General features: G+C 40.3%; 1 protein-coding gene across 4 annotated transcripts in view; it reads right to left on the minus strand.

Annotated features, from left to right (window-relative positions):
* Positions 1-21,039, minus strand: part of TASOR (transcription activation suppressor) — a 61,181-nt gene that overhangs the window by 26,499 nt on the left and 13,643 nt on the right. For all 4 annotated transcript variants that reach the window (XM_056129828.1, XM_056129827.1, XM_056129830.1 and 1 more), the window contains exons 7-11: positions 17,755-17,879; positions 13,299-13,330; positions 12,333-12,438; positions 10,375-10,478; positions 10,088-10,191 (exon numbers count right to left, since the gene is read on the minus strand). In XM_056129828.1, coding sequence (XP_055985803.1) covers positions 10,088-10,191; positions 10,375-10,478; positions 12,333-12,438; positions 13,299-13,330; positions 17,755-17,879 — 471 coding nt within the window. The remainder of the gene's footprint in view (positions 1-10,087; positions 10,192-10,374; positions 10,479-12,332; positions 12,439-13,298; positions 13,331-17,754; positions 17,880-21,039) is intronic.

A 21,039-nucleotide genomic window follows, 5' to 3' on the forward strand; every position in this document is an offset into this window, starting at 1 on the left:
ATAAATTGAGAGCATGGTCATAGACAAACGCTGTCATGATCTAAAAGTTACGACAAAATTAGGACCCTGCTGGGATTAGGAAGACTAACCTGGCCTGAGGACTGCAGTCTGGAATATATAGTGAGATATCCTCAGGAAGAACAAAACCTTAAGTTTATATCTCTTACTGTGCTCATACAGAATGATACTGCTAGAAATATTAGAAGTAGACTTACTACAACTATTTAAGTGGATTACTAGCTGAGGAAAGAAGAAAGCAACACACCCTCCTTGGGATCCCACCCTTGAGTGGATCTCCTAGTAATCTGGAGTAATCTCTTTAGATGAGGTTTTCTCCTTGAGTTAATTTCCTGGAGCAGTGGTCTTACCTTTCTTTATTGATTTGTTAATGTTCAACCCACCTTTGTATCCCCAACCTACATGATTTCTATATAAACTAGGCTGGAGGGAGGGAGAGAGGAAGAGAGGGAAGAGAGAGAGAGGAGAAAGAAAGGAGAGAGAGGAGAGGGGGAGAGAGGGGAGAGAAGGAAGAAAAGCAAGAGAGGGGAGAGGGGAAAGGGGAGAGAAGGAATCAGAGGAGAATGGAGAGGAGACTGGAATAAACTGCAACTGTCACCAACCAGCCTGGCCACCATTTCCTTTCTTCACCTGCCCATCGCCATCACCCTCCCCAGGGTGGGGGAAGTGGCCCGAGACTACCAAATGTGGTGGGCAGTGGGGAGAGATAGAGCGCCACTGCCCTTTAGAAAATACACAACTACCTGTTCTGAAAAAGATTTCTTTACACAGGAATACAGCTTTAGAAATAAATAAACGTAATTTCAAAGCTAGAGAGTATAGCAGGTAGGGTGCTTGCCTTGCATGCAGTTGACCCAGGTTTGATCCCCAGCACCACATATAGCATCCCAAGCACCCTGAGCAATGGTACAGGTGTGGTCCCAAAACAAAAACAAACAACAAAAAAAGAAATTTCACACTGGACTGGAGAGAAAGTACAGGGTGAAGGTACTTGCCTGGCAGGCACATGACCCCAGTACAATTCCTGGCACCATATGGTGAACCGAGCAATGCCAGGAGATCTCTGAGCACTACTGGATATGTAGTGCTCTGGCCCAGTCCCTCCTTCTCCCCAACAAAACATTCACAGAGTTGGAAATTAAAAACCATACCTTACCACTATGGCCTAGAGAGATAGTACAGAGTGTTAAGGTGCAAGTCTTCATGAGGCAGATCAGTCAGCAGCCCATGGGTCCCTGAGCATTAGCAGTGCGGCCCTGGAGGTTCCTGAACACTGCCCAAGTGGCCTGGGTAATCTCTCGCAGCACAGGGACCAACCAGTACTGTGTCCTTGGGACTTGGCATTGAATTGCTGCCAAACTGTCAGAGAAATTTAGAATTGTTGGGAGGGGCCCCCCAGGGTCCCCAAGCACTGCTTAGGAAGGCTCCCCCCCAAAACATAACTACTTCTATATTATGTGTCAAAGTAGCAATCATAATGGATACTAAAAATACTTGAATTGATAATAAAAGTGAAAAATATTTCCTGATGAATATAAATGCAAAGATCCTCAGCAAAATCTTAGCAAACCTACCTGAACAAGTACCATAGCCATGATTAGCATCATCAAAATTATAATTAACGTCATCAAAAATATGTATCCTTGACTGGAGACATAGGTCAGTGTTGAAGGTGCTTGCACTGCATGCAGCTGACCTAGGTACAATCCTCTTTACCACATATAGTCACCTGAGCAATGTCAGGGGTGATCCCTGAGCACAGACCCAGGCGTAAATCCTCAGCATTGCCAGGTCTGGCCCCAAAACCAAATCCAACAAAAACTGAACCCAAAGCACTATACATTCAACATAATACCCACCAAACTTTGAATGACACAACATTGCTAAAATGCAATACAGGGCTAGACTGTACAGTGGATAGAGCACATGTCTTGCATGCAGTCCAGGTATGATACTCAGCACCAGAAGTAAGCACTAAGGACCACCAGGTATAAGCCAACAACAAAAAAATGTGTAATAGTCAAAGCAATCCTGAGGGGAAAAATGATGGGAGACTTCTCTGATTTTAAATTGTACTAGAAAACTATGATAATCAAAACTATGTGATACTGGAGTAAAAAGCAGGCACAGAGTAATGGAACAGAACTGAAAGTTCTGTTCATTATAAAGATAAATCCTAGATCTATGGACACTTAATCTCAACAAAGGAGCTAGGTGCATACAAAGTGGATAAGCAAAGTTTCTTTCTTCAAATGGTGCTGGAAAACTGGTTAACCACATGCAAAAATATAAATCTAGATTCCTATCTCCTATTGCAAAAGTTAATTTTTAAATTAACCTTTTGAATTAAAAACTTGCTATCAAAGGTCAGAGAAATAGCACAAAGGTTAAGGAACATGCCTAACATGCAGCTGTTGATTCTGATCCTGGTTGAAATCCAGGAAGAGGGCCCTTGAACACAAAGTCAGGCATGGTTTCTGAGCACTGTAGGGTATTCACTTCCCTTACCTTTCTACCCCCAAAACTGGAGACCAAAGATAGTATAGTACATAGGACACTTTGCCTTGCATGTGGCTAATCTGAATTTGAACCCCAACACCACATATAGTCTACCAAGAACATCCAGGAGTGATGCCTGAGCACAGGGCCAAAGGTAAAAGCCTTGTGCACTGCCAGGCATGATAATAACCACTCCCCTCCAAAGCCCCCTCCCCTCCCCCCAAAAAAACCCTAAATCCCACACTTGATAATAGACCCAAATATATCAAGGAAAACATAGGCAAAACTCTCCAGAACACTGACTTCAGAGATACCTCCAAGGATTCAATGTTACTGGCCAATAAAAGCAGGAGCAAAAGCAAGGAAGTGTTCTACAGCAAACTGAAAAGTGACCACACTGGGGTCGGAGAGATAGTACAGAAGAAAGAGCACAGGCCAACCAAGGTTTGACCCCCAGATTCCAATATGGTCCCGTAAACTCTCCAGGAGTGATTCCTGAATGGAGGGCCAGGAGTAACCTTTGAGCACGTCTGGGGGTGTCCCCCAAATAAAAATAAGTAAGTAATAACACTGAGAAACAATGACTATAGTAAAAAAGATAATCTATTGAGAAGGAAAAAATACTTACTCACCACAAAACTGACAAAAAAGCTAATATCAAAGGTTTATAATGCACTTACAAAACTTAACAAAAAAGAAAATAAAACCCACTTAACAAAAAAGGGGCTGGTGCTGACCGGGACTTGATCCCTGGCATCCCATATGGTTCCCCAAGCCACACCAGGAGTGATCCCTGAGCAAAGAGCCAGGATAAAAGAAATCCTGAACACTGCTGAGTATGCCCCCACAAAACAAAAACAAAATCACCTTATCAAAACATGGGGAGAGGAATGGATCACACACTTTCTCAAAGACAAATAGATGGCCAATAAATACATGAAAAAGTGTTCTTTATCACTTATCATCAGGGAAATGCAAATCAAAAGGATTCTTCATATTAAATACTGGAGAAAAACAATGGGAAAAAAACAGTGCTGGCAAAGATGTGGAGAAAAAGAAATCCTCATCTACAATTGGTGGGAATGCTGTCTGTTTCAGACTCCATTGAAAACTACAGAGAATTCTCAAAAAATTATGAATAGAGGTTCCACATGATCCAGCAATTCTACTTCTTGGTATCTACCTCAAGAGCAAAAACATTAATTAAAAGAGGTAGGTACTTACACTCATGTTTATTGAAAGTCATTATAAGGAAACAACCCAAGAGTCCTAGGAGAGATGAGTGGATAAAGAAGATGTGAAAAAATTAATAAAAAAATTGAAATGAAAAAATATAAACAATATATAAACAAATGAAAAAATTCTGACCTATAAGAAGAGATGAATTCCTGCAGCTTCAGCAATTTGGATGAGGCTCAAGAGTATCATACTGACCACAAAGTGACAAGGGAGGGAAAATACTGAATGATCTTATTAATTTTTAAAGTTTAAAGGAATGCATGAAGTATAAAGAAACAGTATGGGAATAGACAATGGTCAATGATAACACACTCAAAGTTTGCTTACAGAACTAAGCTTCCTAAAATTGGTGGTGGGAACATTTGGGGGAGTGGTTCCTTTTCATCTTCACCTAGAATATGAAAAGGAACTTAGAGACAGTGGTGGAAGGATGCTCTTTGTGGCAGGGGTAGCACAGCAACACTGCACTCCTGAAAACAATAATACTGTAAACCACAATGTCCAAATTAAAAAAAAAAATTATCAGAACAAGTATGTAATTAGAAAATAGAATGTAACTGGGGCCTGAGAGTATAATGGGGTTGGGTGCTTGCCTTGCAGGTGGCTGATGTGGGTTCTCAGCAACGGGTTTTCCCCCCGAGCCCCAACAGGAATGATCCCTGAGTGTTGAGCCAAAAATAAAAAACCAAAAAAGGCAGACTGCAACTAAAGTATACTAACAACTCAGAAGTAACTGAAATAAAGTAACTCCCCCAAAGAAGTATAAAACAATAATAAGAGTCAATGAACCAGAGATAGCGGAATGGGTACGGCACTTGCCTTGCACATGGTCAACTTGGTCTGACCCCTGATACTACATATGGTCCTCAAGCACAATGCAGCCCAAAAGCAGAAAGCCAAAACCAAAATATCGTTAAGACAAAGACCTCTGAGATATAAAAATAATAAAAATATCACATAAAATGCTTATAGCAATTTATAAAAAAGGGCTACACAAATAATTTTATCTCAGTAACTTAAAAAGCAGAAAAATTCTAAAAACATATTCAAATTGGTCTAAGAAAACACAGCAAAATAGAAACTAGAGAAGCTTTTACCTTTCCTTTTTAATACCAGGGATCAACCTAGGGACTCATACATTGGAAGCATATGTCCTACACTAACTGGGTCATATGCCTCGAACAAAGGAAGTAGGGCCAGAAAGATAGCTCAAGCAGTAGGGCACATGCCTTAAACCTCAAGGACACATGCCTCCCCTCCCCAACACTGCACCATGTGTTCCTGGAAGAAAAAAAATTAATCCATAAGCTAAGAAAGACAGTTTGAAGCTATGTTCTACACAAGCATCCAAATAATAGATTTTTCAAATCACACATATATACAACTCTTGTAAACAATGAGTAAATATTAAATTACAGCAAGGTAGTCTGATATTTCTACAAAAACTAGAAAAGAATATGAGGAAAAAAATGTGCAGTACAGAGGCTGGGAAGATAGCTCAAAGAACTGGAGTGCATGCTCTGTATAAGGGAGGCTCAGGTTTGATCATCAGCACCACACAGTCATCAGAGCAACTCCAGAACACCAAGCCCAGAGCAGCCCTAAAATGGCAATATGGTTCAAAAACCAAAAACCAAAGCTGGGGCATGTGTGTGTTTGAGGGTGGTGGGAGGAGGATGACACACTGCAGTACAATCTCACTCATCATACATAAAATCCCTAAAAAAAATTTCACAGCCAAAACAACTTTTTTTTTTTTAAGAAGAGGGACAGCTTAATACCGGAAAATGTGTAAATAAAATTAAAAATATTTTTTGGTAAGTTAAATACAATGTATAATTATTAACTTTACGTGTCTCCTTTAACAGGTAAAGAATGTTTCTGATCAAATTTTATTCTGAGTGTTTCTGAAAGTATTTTTGGGTACGTTTAGCCAACTAAAGGGAAAGAGGTAATAAAACAAGACTGTCCTCTCAATGTGTAAACAAGTAATATAAGTGGGTTATTTTTTACAGTGTGAACAGAATAAAAGGCTGATCCTTCTTGAATATCACATAAGAGATATTCAAGATACTTGCTTTCATTTCTCCCAAAAATATTTAATTCTTTACATAACTTAAGAGTGAGATCTGCAGCAAAGTACTGTTAAGTGCCCTGATCCAAAAAAATAATTACCTTATTTTTATCATGATGAAATAAAGAGTGTACAAAAAATAAGACAAAGAGGTTAGTAGCGCTGAATGGACTCCTATATTACGCCCCATAGTGCCAGGCAGACTGGGGGTTTTACATTCCAAGAAGAAATCAAGAACTTAAGATGTTTCTGCAGTTTCAAGAAGGCTCGCTAGCTTCTAAAGAGATTATTTATCTACCAAAGTTAATATTCATTTACATTTTCAAGGAAATCTTTTCGAGAGGGAAAAACAGCTGTCTCTTTCCCTTTTACCAGCAAAAGAAAAATCTTTTCTCCTCATCCCTTTCATCCTTTTCCTCACAATGTGGACCTACGGTTAAAGACCAAGACAAAGAAGGGACAAGATAGTGATAAAGAACTACAAGGTACTGTAAGGTATATGGTATAACTATAAGATGTAGAGTATTAACTGTAAGGTATAAGGTATTAGATCTGTCTGTGATTTAGGAGTTATGTTTTAATGTGCGTAAGAATATGATTAAGAACTCAACAGTAATAAGTGCACTTCCCATTATACCAAGAACTATAAAAAAGGTAACTACAGTTAGGATAATTCTCAATAATATTGGCAGGAAAAGGGGTAGCTACACAAAACACCTAAATCTATAAGCTGAGTCAGGTACTTTACTTTTGTGGCATACCTATGACCTGAAACTATTGCTTGATTCTGAGAAGCCCAAAAAAATGCAGTACTTACACAACTGAAGAAAAAAATGCCAGCATCTTTACTATTCTGATTCTCACAGCTAGAAATTAAATAGTTATTATTATTTTCTGATAAACTTCTCACTGTTCAGACTCTCAATACTTAATTTTCTAAAACACATAAACCAGACAGACTTGGATAACTTAATATCTCTCATATCCAAACCTATCTAAACAATCACTGAATTCAGGAATTTAATAGATTTTGCTCATGAGGAATATTTGTATTACATACACATTATAGAGGGAAACAAGATATAAATATAAATGTTCATATGTAGTGAATGTGCACATGTGTCTAAGTACATGCATGCTCTAAAAGACCAAGCCCAAAAGTTTTAAGATAATAATCAAAAAGTGATTGCTAGGCATCTACCAGTTCATAAATGTACAAACTGTTTACAAGCTTTGTATAGAAATCCGATTGCCCATAATAAACACTGGATTAGATAAGCATGCATACAACGAAATGAGCTCAGGGCCTACTCCAGGCTCTGTGCTCAGGATCACTCCTGGTAGCCTCAGAGTCTTATAAGCCAGAGAGATAGTACAGGAAGTAAAGCACTTGGCTTGCATGTGGTTACATTAACCATGACCCAGTATCACAAGGGCCAGAGCATTATACAGTGAATAGGGAGGTTACCTTGCACACAGATGACACCAATCCCTGGCATTCTATATGGTCCCCTGAGCCTGGCAGGAGTGATCCCTGGGCACAGAGCCAGGAGTAAGCCCTGAGCACCACTAGTTGTCACGAAAAAGAGAGAAAGGGAGAAAGAGAGAAAGAGAAGGAAGGAAGGAAGGAAGGAAGGAAGGAAGGAAGGAAGGAAGGAAGGAAGGCAGGCAGGCAGGCAGGCGAAGGAAGAGAAGGGAGGGAGGGAGGGAGGGAGGGAGAGAGGAAGGAAGGAAGGAAGGAAGGAAGGAAGGAAGGAAGGAAGGAAGGAAGGAAGGAAGGACGGACGGACGGACGGACGGACAACATAGAGTGTTGAGCAGAGTTAAGGGTGTGGCGCAGACACCCTCACACCCAATAACAGAAGCAGGGAAGATAGGTCATAGGTCAAAGAGATGCAGTGCACACTTTGTATGCTGGGCCCCCGGGATTTAATCCCTGTAATCTCTTGGTGATTACTCAAAACAACTGGAATAGCTTCCTGAATACCGCAGAAAAACAACCAAACAAAATATAGTTCTGAAAAGACACTAACAGAAACTTGCATTTGAATACCTGGAAGCTGAGGCTCAATAAAAAGTAAAAAATGGGGCTAAACTGATTGTACAATGGGTAGGGCACTTCCCTTGCACATGGCCATTAGATCACCTGCATCCCATATGATCCTCTAAGCACGCCTGACCCCTGGGAACAGGGAGTGGTCCAAAATCAAAACAACAATAAAAAAAGGTCAAGTGCCAAGCAAATTATATGGTCAGAGTACTGGAAGCAATGTTTTGCATGCAGACATTCAGGGAACCCCAGCATGGTACAGACCCTTGAACTTTGTGCAGGGAGCAGTCCTTAGGTCCTGACTGGGTGAGGCCCAGAAATCAAAAACAACTGCTAAAAAACTTGTAATAAAAGGTATTATAGAGCAAAAAGCACTATCACTTTCTTCTATGATCACTTCCTTTCAGATACACTGTACACATGAGCAACACTTACTCATTTTACACTAATTCCTCAACCTACCACACATTCTGATGACTGACCTAATCCCTCTAGCCAAACTCAACGTACTCAATATCTACTGTCACTGTCACCGTCACTGTTTTCCCGTTGTTCATCGATTTTCTCAAGCGGGCCCAGTAACGTCTCCATCATGAGACTTTGTTGTTACTGTGTTTGGCATATCGAATACATCACAGGTAGCTTGCCAGGCTCTGCCGGGCGGGCGAGATACTCTCGGTAGCTTGCCGGGTTCTCCGAGAGGGGCGGAGGAATAGAACTCGGGTCGGCCATGTTGGCTGTGTGCAAGGCAAACGCCCTACCCGCTGTGCTATCGCTCCAGCACCCAATATCTACCAAATGAGATATTACCTAGTAAATCTCTTAAACTAATTTTTTATCATCATTTTAAAATTCTTATATCCACCTCAAATGTGGTAATTTTCTAACTCATCCTTCCCCCACTCAACTTATCCTCTACACAGAAATAAAGGTTAACTATCAGATCAGATAACGTTGCATATACGTAAACTTCATCCCATTTTCTTAACCCATTAGCATCAAGTCCAAACTTTCAAACACATAAACGCTGTCTGAGTGACATGACGGAACAAGGCATAACCCAGTCAGCTAACCTTTTCAATGCTTTTGTTTTTATGCCATACCCACAGTGCTCAGGGCTTACTCCTGACTCTGTGCTCGGGGATCACTCCTGGTGGGCTCAGAGGTCCAAATGGGATACAGGGAATTGAACCTGGGATGGGAACATGCAAGGCAAACTCCCAACCTGCTGTTGCCTTCTCTTCTTTATTGGGGGTGGGGGACATGGAGGGGGTGCACACAGTCAGTGATGCTCAGGGGTTACTTTTGGCTCTGCATTCAGAAATTAATCCTGGTGGTGCTTCAGGGGACCAGATGGGATGCTGGGGATCATATATCTGGGTCAGCTGAGTGCAAGGTAAGCATCTATCTGCTATACTATCTCTCCAGTCCCATGTGCCTTGTTCTTTCTGAATCTTGAAACACATCACTGTGTCTAATGGAACTAACAACCTCTATTTTACTATACTCATCAGTGTATAATTTTGAAGTGTGTCTTTGTTTTGACCTTCACTGAACTATAAATATACATATATACACACACACACACACACAGAGATATAGTCTGTATAAGATAATAATATCTAATAAATGTTTTTGAATATGACAATTACAATCACATAATACACTAAAAGATACTTTATAGGAAAGACTGGTTTGTAGAAAGCCTAGTGATTGGGCTTAAAAAAAAAAAAGATTACTGGGCTGAGATAATTCAAAGGACTAGAGCAGAAGCTTTGCATGCAAGAGTCTTGGATACAATCCCCAGCACCACATTGTTTCCTGCAAACCTACAAGGAGTGTGAGGAAAACAGACCTTGAGCTATTGTATGTGGCCCTCAAACTAAAAAGCCGGAGACCAGTAAAATAGTTTTCATTTATTTATTCATTTATTATTTATTTTTGGTTTGAAGTCACACCCAGGAGTGCTTATGACTGACTCCTGGTATTGACACCTGGTATTGTGGTGCCAGGGACTGAATGGAAGTCAGCCTCATGCAAGGCAAGTGCCTTAACCCTTGTACTATATTTCTCTGGCTTTAGAGGAAAATACTGTTAAGTGTTAACAACAAAGACAGAAAACATGTGGTATTTCAGTGGCAAAAAGGAAACAACATTTATTAATCTGCATACTTCTAAGGAGGAACATTTAAAAACCTTTCACTCACAAGTTTTTCTTTCTCCAGATTTTGTAGTAAGTTCTCCATGTTACTTCCAAACCTTGTCTTTTCTACAACTTCATAAAGGCTGCAATACATTCCATTCTTCAAAACTAATGTAAGAAAAAAATACATAGTAAATACTCAAATAGATTTCATATATACATTTCCCCCTGCTTTTTTTTTGTTTTTGCAATACCAGGAATTAAACCTAAAGCCTCAAGCCTACAGTCATATGCTCTATCACTGATCTATACCCTCCATCCCTCTTAAGTATTTCAATAAAATTAAATTACCTTCATTTGGACCTACGTATGTTTCCTTATAAAATAGCGCTGGAGGGATTTTTTGTTTTAGATGATCAATACTCATAACTGCTTCAACATCAAGCTTCTCAGGACTGAAAAGAAAATTGAAAAATCATGTTTTCCAATCTTTATTTTTAACATTGCAATATTCATGTATATATGAAAAAGAATATTCATTTCATTCTTTAAAAAGGATTTGATATGGGATGTTCAGATATACAAAGGTAGAAGACATCACCTGAAATATTGTTTTTAAATCTTTGCTTCAGAAGCTAATCCTATATGCCAATTGTACTAATCACAAGAGATAAAAGATTATCATTTTAGCTGAGAGTCCTTGGGAAGAGGGTGGCATACTGGTAATAGGTGTGGTGCATGGAAGCTCACCAATAAAGTATTGGTGGTTTCACAGAACTAAAATCAATAAAAATGAATACAAAAAATTAACAATGGACATGGAGAATATCATGCTGTCACTGTCACTGTCCTCCCATTGTCCATCAATTTGCTCAAGCGGGCCCAGTAATGTCTCCATTGTGACAATTGTTAATGTGTTTGGCATATAGAATAAGTCATGGGTAGCTTGCCAGGCTTTGCAGTGAGGGCGAGATACTCTCGGTAGCTTGCCAGGCTCTCCGAGAGGGGCAGAGGAATCAAACCTGGGTCGGCCACGTCAGCCGCGTGCAAGGCAAACAACCCTTTGCTGTGCTATCGCTCCAGCCCAAGTATCATGCTAAGTGAAAATAAGTCAAAAGGAGGACAGATACAGAATGACTGCATTCACTTGTGGGATATTAAAAGGGGGGGGGGGGGGGACATAGTATGAGACTAACATCCAAGGACAGTAGAAACAAGGATCAGGACAAATGGTCCAAGGTTGGAAGCCTGCCTCAAGAGCTGGGGGAAAGGGAAGCTGGGAAATGACAATGAAGTTGGAAGGGATTACTCTGGATAGAAAATGTGTGCTGAAAGCGGGTAAAGGAGCAAACATGATGGCCTCTACCTGTTTTGCAAGCCATGATGCCCAAAAGGGGTGGGGGGGGGGGAGAGGGAGGAAGCACCTTTCAGTGGGTAAGGCGCTTGCCTTTTATTCATGTGACCTGGGTTTGATCCCTAGCACCCCTTATGTTCCCCTGAGCCCACCAGAAATGATCAACAAGAGCTGAGCCAGCAACAAGACATGAGCATAGCCAGGTGTGGCCCCAAAACCAAAATAAATAAATCTTTTAAAGGATAAACCAATGTTATATTTAACTTCTTATACACCAGAACAGAAACTTGATGGACATTCCAATCTCCTAGCTGAAAACTCTTAAATCTATCTCCTGTACCTGCCCTGTCTAAAGCCCCAGCAACTGCACCCACACCCCAGTGCTGCTGCCATGCCAATGGCCCAAATCCACAGCTTCATTAACAATCTACAACTCATCCCAGTTCTAGAGATCCTGAAGTCTCTGGACCATGCAAATTCCACTGTACTGATATCCAGTAGGAGCGCACTAAATTAGATGGAAAAGCAACATAGAAGCCAAATAAAAACAAACAAAAATAACACACACACAGCTTAGTAAATTCTCAAAGACTTAATGGCCCGGTGGTGAGATTTATTTTCATAATTTTTTTTTACTGAAATATTGTTGATAATTTCTTTTGTCATCTGGTTGTAACAAGCAGTATAAACAAATCACTGTTTGCCTGCTGAGGGGGTAAGTTTGGTTGTGGTTGGGAAAATGAGTACAATAGTCAGGGGACAGAACACTCTGGTGGTGGGAGTGGTATAGGAACATCAAAAGCCTTTACTGTATTATGAACAACTTTGTAAACCACAGTGTTTAAATAAAGTACAAAAATTTAATTTAAAAAAAACTAAAAACTAGGGTAAAAAAAAGAAACTGAATTAAAGGATAACTACTAACAGCTAATTTTTCAAAATACAACATACTTACAGTTTGATAGGCAAAGATGCCCGAGTAGCTGATCGCAGAAAAACATAACACAAAAGCTTTCCTTTATTTAGAAGCTGTCCTTTCCACAAGGTATAGTTAAATTTATCTAAATATAAAGAATAATATAGTTCAATATCGAGTATATATAGTCCAAAATCAAGTGTGTTTACAAAACATAACTGGGAAGATATCTACACTTTAAAGAGAATAACAATTTTAAAAACTTGATCACAATCACGATCATCCTGTTGTTCGTCGATTGTCTCAAACAGGCACCAGTAATGTCTCCTTCTACCTAGCCCTGAGATTTTAAAAGAGCCATTTCAATGCCCTTTCAGGATTAGGAAGATGAGACCCATCATTTTTACTGGTATTTGGCATAAAAACTTGATATTTCTATTAAAATAACAAAAGTTAAAATTATAAAAATTTTGTTCCTTGGGTTTTTTTCCCAATAAAATTATTCAAGCTGCAGTAAATGATTAATTTGTCTAACTGTTCTCTTATCAAAAAACTGATCTCTTTTTTCCTCCAAAAGAAGTTAGTGAATCTTGCTAATTGCACAAATCCCCCACAGTAGCTCATATTTCCAACTAGTTCTCTTTTCACTGTGACAAAAAGATACTAATATTGAAGATAAAAATACTAATATTGCTCTTTTTAAAATCCAGAGTCTTTAACAACTTGGCATGTTTAAAAGATGAGCTGTGAAACATGTTTTCATGTTTTTAATTAAGGTGCTTTTAAAAAAAATACACTGTTCTATTCATAGCAGCAGCTTCTCAATTGAGACTGTATACTTAAACAATCAAAAACTGATCATACATCATAAGGTCCCATCCTTTTTCTACTTTGTACATTTTTGTTCATTTAAAAACCTGAAGCACCTAACTTATTAATCATTTACTATGCATTTGTATTTTTTTCAGCTTATAAAACTTAAGGAAATAAACACAAAAATCTTACCTGTGTTTCTATCTGCATTAAAGCTACTGGATCTACAAATAAGATTTTTAGAAGAAAAGAAAAATATTATTGAATGACAATAGCATGACAGTAAACAGTCTGGACATTGATATAGTGTGCTACTTTTGCTTTGTTTTTGATTATAGAGCACACTCAAATGTTCTCAGGGCTTATTCCTGGTGGGCTATGGGGACCATCTGGGCTGCTGGGAATCAAACCTAGGTCAGTCACCAGGCAAGCGCCCTGCCACTATACTAACTCTCCCATTCCCTACCATGCTACTTTTTATGACACATATATAATTAAATCCTTTCTTCAAGTAGAACAAAAGTTACTTGTTGGGGCCAACGTGATAGAACAGCTGATAGGGCACTTCACTTGCCGTGTACACGACTAACCCAGCCAGATTCAATCCCCAGCACTACATATGGTCCCATAAGTACTACCAGGAGAGACCCCTGCGTGAACTGGAGTCAGAAGTAAGCCCCAAGCACAACTGGGTGTGGCCCAAAACAAACAAAAAAAATTAAAAATTAAAATTAAAATCACAATTGAAGGCCAAATAACTCAATGGGTTTAACACATCTATTGTATACCTCCTGTCCCAGGTTTTGTTCAGTTTTTGGGCCATACCTGCCTGTGCTCAGGATCTACTCTTGGCTCTGTGCTAAGAGAGCACTCCTGGTGGTACGCAAAAGACCACATGCATCAAACTGGGTCAGCTGTGTGAAAGCTAAATACCTTACTCTGTACTATCTCCCCGGCAGCAGGACGCTCTATTTTGATCCCCACACCACATGGACCCCTAGCACCATAGACAGTAGCCCATAAGCACTACTGGGGATAGTCCCAAAACAAAATCATTAATAATTTACAAAACTCACTGACTCTTTAGTAAATATGTCATGGGGGTCATAAATACAGAGCTACCCTAAAAACAGAACTGTCTGAATATTATGTGAATTAAGAACTTGGCTGTGGATGATTTTCAACAATATCAGGGTCACAATCCTCCCGCTGTTCATCGATTTGCTCGAGCGGGCCCAGTAATGTCTCCATCATGAGACTTGTTGTTACTGTGTTTGGCATATCGAATACATCGCGGGTAGCTTGCCAGGCTCTGCCGTGCGGGCGAGATAATCTCGGTAGCTTGCCGGGCTCTCCGAGAGGGGCGGAGGAATAGAACTCAGGTCGGCCATGTTGGCTGCGTGCATGGCAAACGCCCTCCCTGCTGTGCTATCGCTCCAGCCCAACGATATCACAGATATAAACAACTGGATCTCAAGCTACTTAAATGAAAAGAACAATTTCATCAGGAAAATCAACAAAGAGGTCAGCCTTAAAAAATGAGTACGTGGGGCTGGAGAGATAGCACAATGGGTAGGGCATCTACTTTGCACATGGCCAACTCAGGTTCGATCCCAGCACCCCCATATGGTCCCCTCAGCACTGCCAGAAATAATTCCTGAGTGCAAAACCAGGAATAACCCTTGTGCATTGCTGGGTGTAACCCAAAAAGTAAAAAAATAATAATAATAAAATAAAAAAATAATGAGTATTTTAAGAAATATGGCTTTTTAAAGCATTTATATTGCTAAATATGTATCACATTTGATTTTAAATATGTACTAAAAGTAAAAAGTAACAAAACAAAGTACTCTATTTCATCTACATTTATATAAATTTACCTATTCAATTTTGCCAAATCTTTTATTAGAGACTGTCAAAACAGTATAGGGGGTAGCTGGGTCAAAGTGATGCCTTGCATTTGGCCAGACCTGATCTCCAGCACATGTTCCCCCAAGCAGCACCATGTGCAGCCCTAGTGGTCACTGAGAATCGCTCAGTGCAGTACTAGAAGGTCCCAAGGACAGCCATATTTGGCCCTAATGGATCTCAGTACTACTACTAGGGTACATCAGAGTATTCTCCACACTGCAGGGCCAAGCATCACTGCATCCTCAAGTCCTCTGGGTTCCCACAGGAGGCCAAAAACAAAACACTTACACACATTTTCTAAAATCACAAGACAGGTGTGTGCATGTGTGCTTGTGGGGGGTAGGGGTGGTGTTAACTGCTTCTTACAATGAGTCAACTTGTAAGAAATTATCTCCTAGAAGTCTTTTTTTTAATACTACCATGCTTATTAGACTTCTTAATAGTTAACTGGTTTAACACAAGGATGAAGCAACTTTTGTGGAAGGTCCTCATTTACAAGATAACTAATAAAATTTGTCTCTTAAAAACTGCATTTGGACACAGCAACAAAGGAGAAAACCGGCTGGAGGGCCCCACAGCTCCTGGAGAATGCTCCAGGTCCCAAACAGAGCTGTTATCACCAGGAGGTCCCAGATGGGGTAGGTGCTGCATCCTGCCTTCTCCAGATGGAACCCCGGTGACCATGAGCCTCTACAAGCAAAGCTCTGGCATGAGGGTACCAGGACATTTTTTCCAAACCGCGCGGTTCTTATATACAAAGTGGTCAATGGAAAGTAAATCATACAATGTTTCTCCCTGAAAATCAGGCTTAACTTTTCTGCAAACCACAACACCCATAAGGAGAGAGAGAACAGAGGGGAATACCCTGCCACAGAGGTAGGGTGGGATAGGGGGGATGGGGGGGTTAGAGGGATACTGGGATCCGTGGTGTTAGGAAATGGGCACTGGTGGAGCGATGGGCATTCGAAATAAATAATTAAAAAAAATAAAAACTGCATTTGGGGGGTATGGTGCCGCCAGCAGGTCAATCTGTACCTTTGAGGCACCATCAGCAGCCTGATGGCACCTTCAGACTTCCAGATACCCCAAAATTGCTGCTGTGCCTTTGGCCAGACCCCAAAATCTTGGGGCAAAATTTAGCAAGAAAGTAAACGGCCAAAAGTTAGGTATGTGGGAGACACACCCACAAACCACCTCGGGTTCAGGTATATAACTAGAGACATGGCCTCTTTGCTTCCTGATCGAACTGCTTAACGGCCATGATCCCAGAGATTCAGAAACAAATCTCGAAACACAACGGCTTTTGGCAGAAACGTGTCCGGTCCCTGCAGTAGGTTACCGGTGCTGGGCCACCCCAGGTGGGAATAGGTCTTGGCTCTTGAAACACAACGGCTTTTGGCAGAAATGCGTCTGGTTGCTGCAGTAGATTACTGGCGCTGGGCCAACCGAGGTGGGAATAGGTTTTGTGCCTTGGCCTGTTCCCCCTGGTGGCCCAGTGGCCACCATTCTCCAGAGGCCACTGGACAGTCTGGGCCCACAGTGACAAGACATGGAGGTCCTCACGGGATGGGGGTGGAGCCGGCCCTTTCCTCCCCACCACAAGACAGCCTTTCTGGCTCCTGATTAAGCTGCTTAATGGCCATGATCCCAGAGACTCAGGAACAAGTCTCGAAACCCAGCGGCTTTTGGCAGAAATGCGTTCGGTTCCTGTAGTAGGTTACTGGCGCTGGGTCACCCCAGGTGGGAATAGGTTTCATGCTTTGGCCTGTTCCCCCTGGAGGTACAGTGGCCACCATTCTCCAGAGGCCACTGGACAGTAAGGTTTGGGCCCACAGTGACAAGACACGCAAGGCTTCATGGGATGGGGGTGGAGCCGGCCCTTTCCTCTTCTTCTCAATGAGACCCCGAGTGGCCGCCCATGAACGGCCTTTCTGGCTCCTGATCAAGCTGCTTAATGGCCATGATCCCAGAGACTCAGGAACAAGTCTCGGAACCCAGCAAGTTTTGGTAGAAATCCCTCCAGATTTAAGTGTTAAAATTTCGGAATTTCAAAATCGCACAGCCACTACTATAGCCAACGACATCATATGTTATTCTTAACCAGCAATAGAAAACAAATTGTCTACTGTTGCCTTTTCAGCAGATCTGAGTGTTGGGGTATACTTCCAAATAATAATGGTGGGTCTGGTATCAAAATATTGAATGTGATCAAGGTAGAGAGAGAGTAATGTGAAAATCATCTGCCCCACAGGTAGGAGGAGGGTGTGGGATGGGGGTATACTGGGGCTTTTAGTGGTGGAGAATGGGCACTGGTGAAGGTACGGGTGTTTCATTGTATGACCGAGACTTAAACCCATAAGCTTTGTAAGTGCTCTCACGGTGATTCAATAAATAAAATTATAAAAAATGAAAAGAAAAGAAAAAGTAAGGTGGAGTTCATGACCAATTCAATCAGCTAATCAGTGGCTGAATAAACAGTAGTACTCCTACATAAAAAATAAATAAAAACTGCATTTGGTCAGCTATGCAAAATTTCTATTTCTACCTACTTTAAATACCTGTCAAAACAGTCATCATGAACACCCATGAATCTAATTAATTTCAAGGCAAGGAAAAAAAGATGAGACAGAAATAAATGCCTCTCCTAACCCAGAAGTGCATGATATGTAATCTAATACCATTAATTCTTGATGTAATGAGAATGTAATTGTCAATGTTTAAGACTCAAAAATCTTACCTTATTGAAGATGCAAACTTCAGCGACTGTATATCATCTTTGTAAGTAAAAGACACAACTGCATATGGACACACATGTCTTGGTCTTCTCTTTAACTCATCAAAGCCATACTCATAAAAATAATACTAAAAATAAGAAAATGCAAAATAAAATTCTGTAAGAAGTCATGATATACAGAGAAGGGGCTGGGGAGATAGCAAAATGGGTAAGCAAGATACCCAATTTGACCCCCGACACTTGTCTTATTCTTGCTTCCTGTCCTAATATCCTCCTAATTCCCCCATGTCCCCCCCAGCCCCCACTCACACATACACACACACACACACACACACACACACACACACATCTAGGTATAACCGTGGCAGCTCCTAAATGCCAGGATGGCCCTGGTTGTCCTCCCCCAATTCCGCAGGCATCCACAGGGAGTGATTTCTAGGCTCAGAGCAGTGCCAGGAAAGCCCTTTCCCCTCTCCAATTATTTAAAAAAGTAGAGTGGAATCACATTTATCTGCCTAATATTTTAGAAATGATACTATCTAAGTTCCCTAACCCCTAACAGAAAATAAGCAATACTTGTTAATTTAACTATAGCACTACTGCTTTATATTTGCTTACCAAGAAAATATTTCCTTTCTATATTTAATGAAATTCCAAGGTACTAATAGGTATCATATTCCAAAGTGTATTTTTCAATAGTTAACCACTAAAAATATTCACCAAATTTCCTCATTAAAAATGGTTTTTAAAAAAGAAGGCTAAACTATCAGAGTCAGCTCAGAAAAGTCAATTTGATACCAAAAGTAAAACACTAGATATAAGGTCAGAGAGACAGTACAAAGGCTAAGGTATGGTTAATCCCTGGTTTAATCACTAGATGACATGTGGTCCCCTGAGCAGCACCAGACACAATCCGAGCACAAATTCAGGAGTAAGACCTGAGCACTTCTGGGTATGGCCCCAGAACTAAAATAAAATATGAAAATATTAGAACATTCTCATTCACAATCTCATACCCATTAAGTCAAACGAAAAATTCTTAACTCCAACTGTAGCAAAGCAGCAAAAGGGAGGTAAGGAATTAGAAACATAGGTGACAAGGGTAGCCAGCTCACTTCTTTTATAATATCCATATTGCTTCTTTCCTTTAGCTATTCACAACATTCATTAGGTTAGGGTTTTATGACTTCTGATAAGTGATATTCATTTTAAAAATCACTTGTATGTGGAGTTACTGAAGAGCACTGTCCTTCAAAATCCATTCCCTTGGAAAACTATTGATTTCAAAATGTTGTTTCTCTAAAAATGCCTGAAAATTTTGGGAAGCATCAAGTCAGTTTATAAGTTCTGTGAGAAAAATCCATAACTATTAGTTATCAGTACTACTACTATCTAAAAAGTAATCAATATATTCAGATGACACTGATAATAAATAATTTTTCCAAAGCCCCCAACAATAGTTCTTACCCATGAAGAGATTCTTTAAAAAGAAATGAGCAGGCCTAAGAAATTGCTCTAAGAGCTGGAGTATGTGCTTTGATGCAAAAAAAAAAAAAAAAAAAAAATGAAATTAGATCTCTGAGTCCACAAGTTCTCCCAAACCCAACAGGTATGAATCCCCTGTCAATAATGAAAACTGCTGACATTAGCCTCTGAGGAGTACTTCCCCACCTCAGAAAAGAGCAAAAATAGCTCAAAATTAGCAAGTGGCCAGGAAGAACAGTACAAGGGCTTAATGGCTGCCTTACAAGTCTATAGTCATAAATTCAAATCCCTAGTTCCATATATGTGGAACCTGCAGATGGATACCCATGACCAATTTTCTACTAAGTTGTGATCCTAGAAGCTTAGTTTTTGAGCCTGAAAGTTTGAGCCTGTATGTTGTAGTCAGTGCTACAAGTGACCACTGGGAGTATCACAGTGGGATATAAATCACAAAGGGGTGTGATTCCTAGGGAGCACAACATCTAAAAATATAAGTGAGCTCCAAGGCCAGAAATGATCTCTTGAAAATATCTATGAGCACTACAGCCACAATGTGGGTGTACCACAATCATGTACAAGCATCAAAGCCAAGTATGTTTTTGAATCCCAGGCATCTGCAGCATCAACAATGAGAGAAAGGGAAAATTAAAGGGGAAAGACAGTAGAAATAATATAAGAGAAAAATATAGAAAAAGAGCAAAAATGAATGTTTATGTTAAATAAAAGTAAAAACTGAAAAGCCTTTCAGAGGTTTGCACCATTACTCACATACACTCCATTGGGAGATACATGGGTATGGGTATGGGTGTGTGTGTGTGTGTGTGTGTGTGTGTGTGTGTGTGTGTGTACACACACACACATATATATAACTTACTTCTGAACAAAAGCTCTTGAACACAGGTTTGAACTCTAAGGGCCCATCCAAATGCTGACCTGCATTTGCAGATTAAACCCACCTTATATATCAGTTGAGTAAATCCATTTATGTGGAACCTGCAGATAGATACCCATGACCTATTTTCTACTGAAGGCAAGGGAGATCATACTTTTCTAGAGCCAACTGTATGGTTTTCACATGTTAGAAAAAATAACACTATTCTATTATAGTGAAACATCATATAAAGTTTGTGAACTAATATATTTTGAAGCATGTTTAACGTGTAATCAGTAACTGAATAAAGCTTAAAAAATTAACTCAGAGCCAAGGGAATGGTTCAGAAGTAGAATGGCAATTTTGTAAAGGTGAAGCTTCAAATTCTATTCCCAACACTACTCCACATAAAGTAAAGTAAGTAAAGGCCCTCCCGTTGATCATTGATTTGCTTGAGCGGGCCCAGTAACGTCTCCATTGGAGACTTTGTTGTTACTGTGTTTGGCATATCGAATACGTCACGGGGAGCTTGCCAGGCTCTGCCATGCGGGCGAGATACTCTCAGTAGCTTGCCGGGCTCTCCGAGAGGGGCGGAGGAATTGAACTCGGGTCGGCCATGTTGGCTGCGTGCAAGGCAAACGCCCTACCGCTGTGCTATCGCTCCAGCCCGCTACTCCACATACCAAGTGAAATACCAGCAACACTGTTCTTTGGAATCCTTGGTGCATGCAACCAAGCCAGGTCATAAAAAAAAAGAAAAGAAAAGGGGGCAGGTAAAGAAATAATAGTAACCTTAACTCTAAGTTTGCATCTTAGATAAATGTTAAGACAGAAAATATCAGGTTGTTGATATGGCTCAGAGGTACAGTACATGCCTCACTTATATAAGGCCCTAGGTTTGATCATTTTAAGTACTGCATAAACAAAAAAAA

Source organism: Sorex fumeus, unplaced genomic scaffold (genome assembly GCF_029834395.1).
Source record: "Sorex fumeus unplaced genomic scaffold, SorFum_2.1 ptg000072l, whole genome shotgun sequence".
Taxonomy (NCBI): domain Eukaryota; kingdom Metazoa; phylum Chordata; class Mammalia; order Eulipotyphla; family Soricidae; genus Sorex; species Sorex fumeus.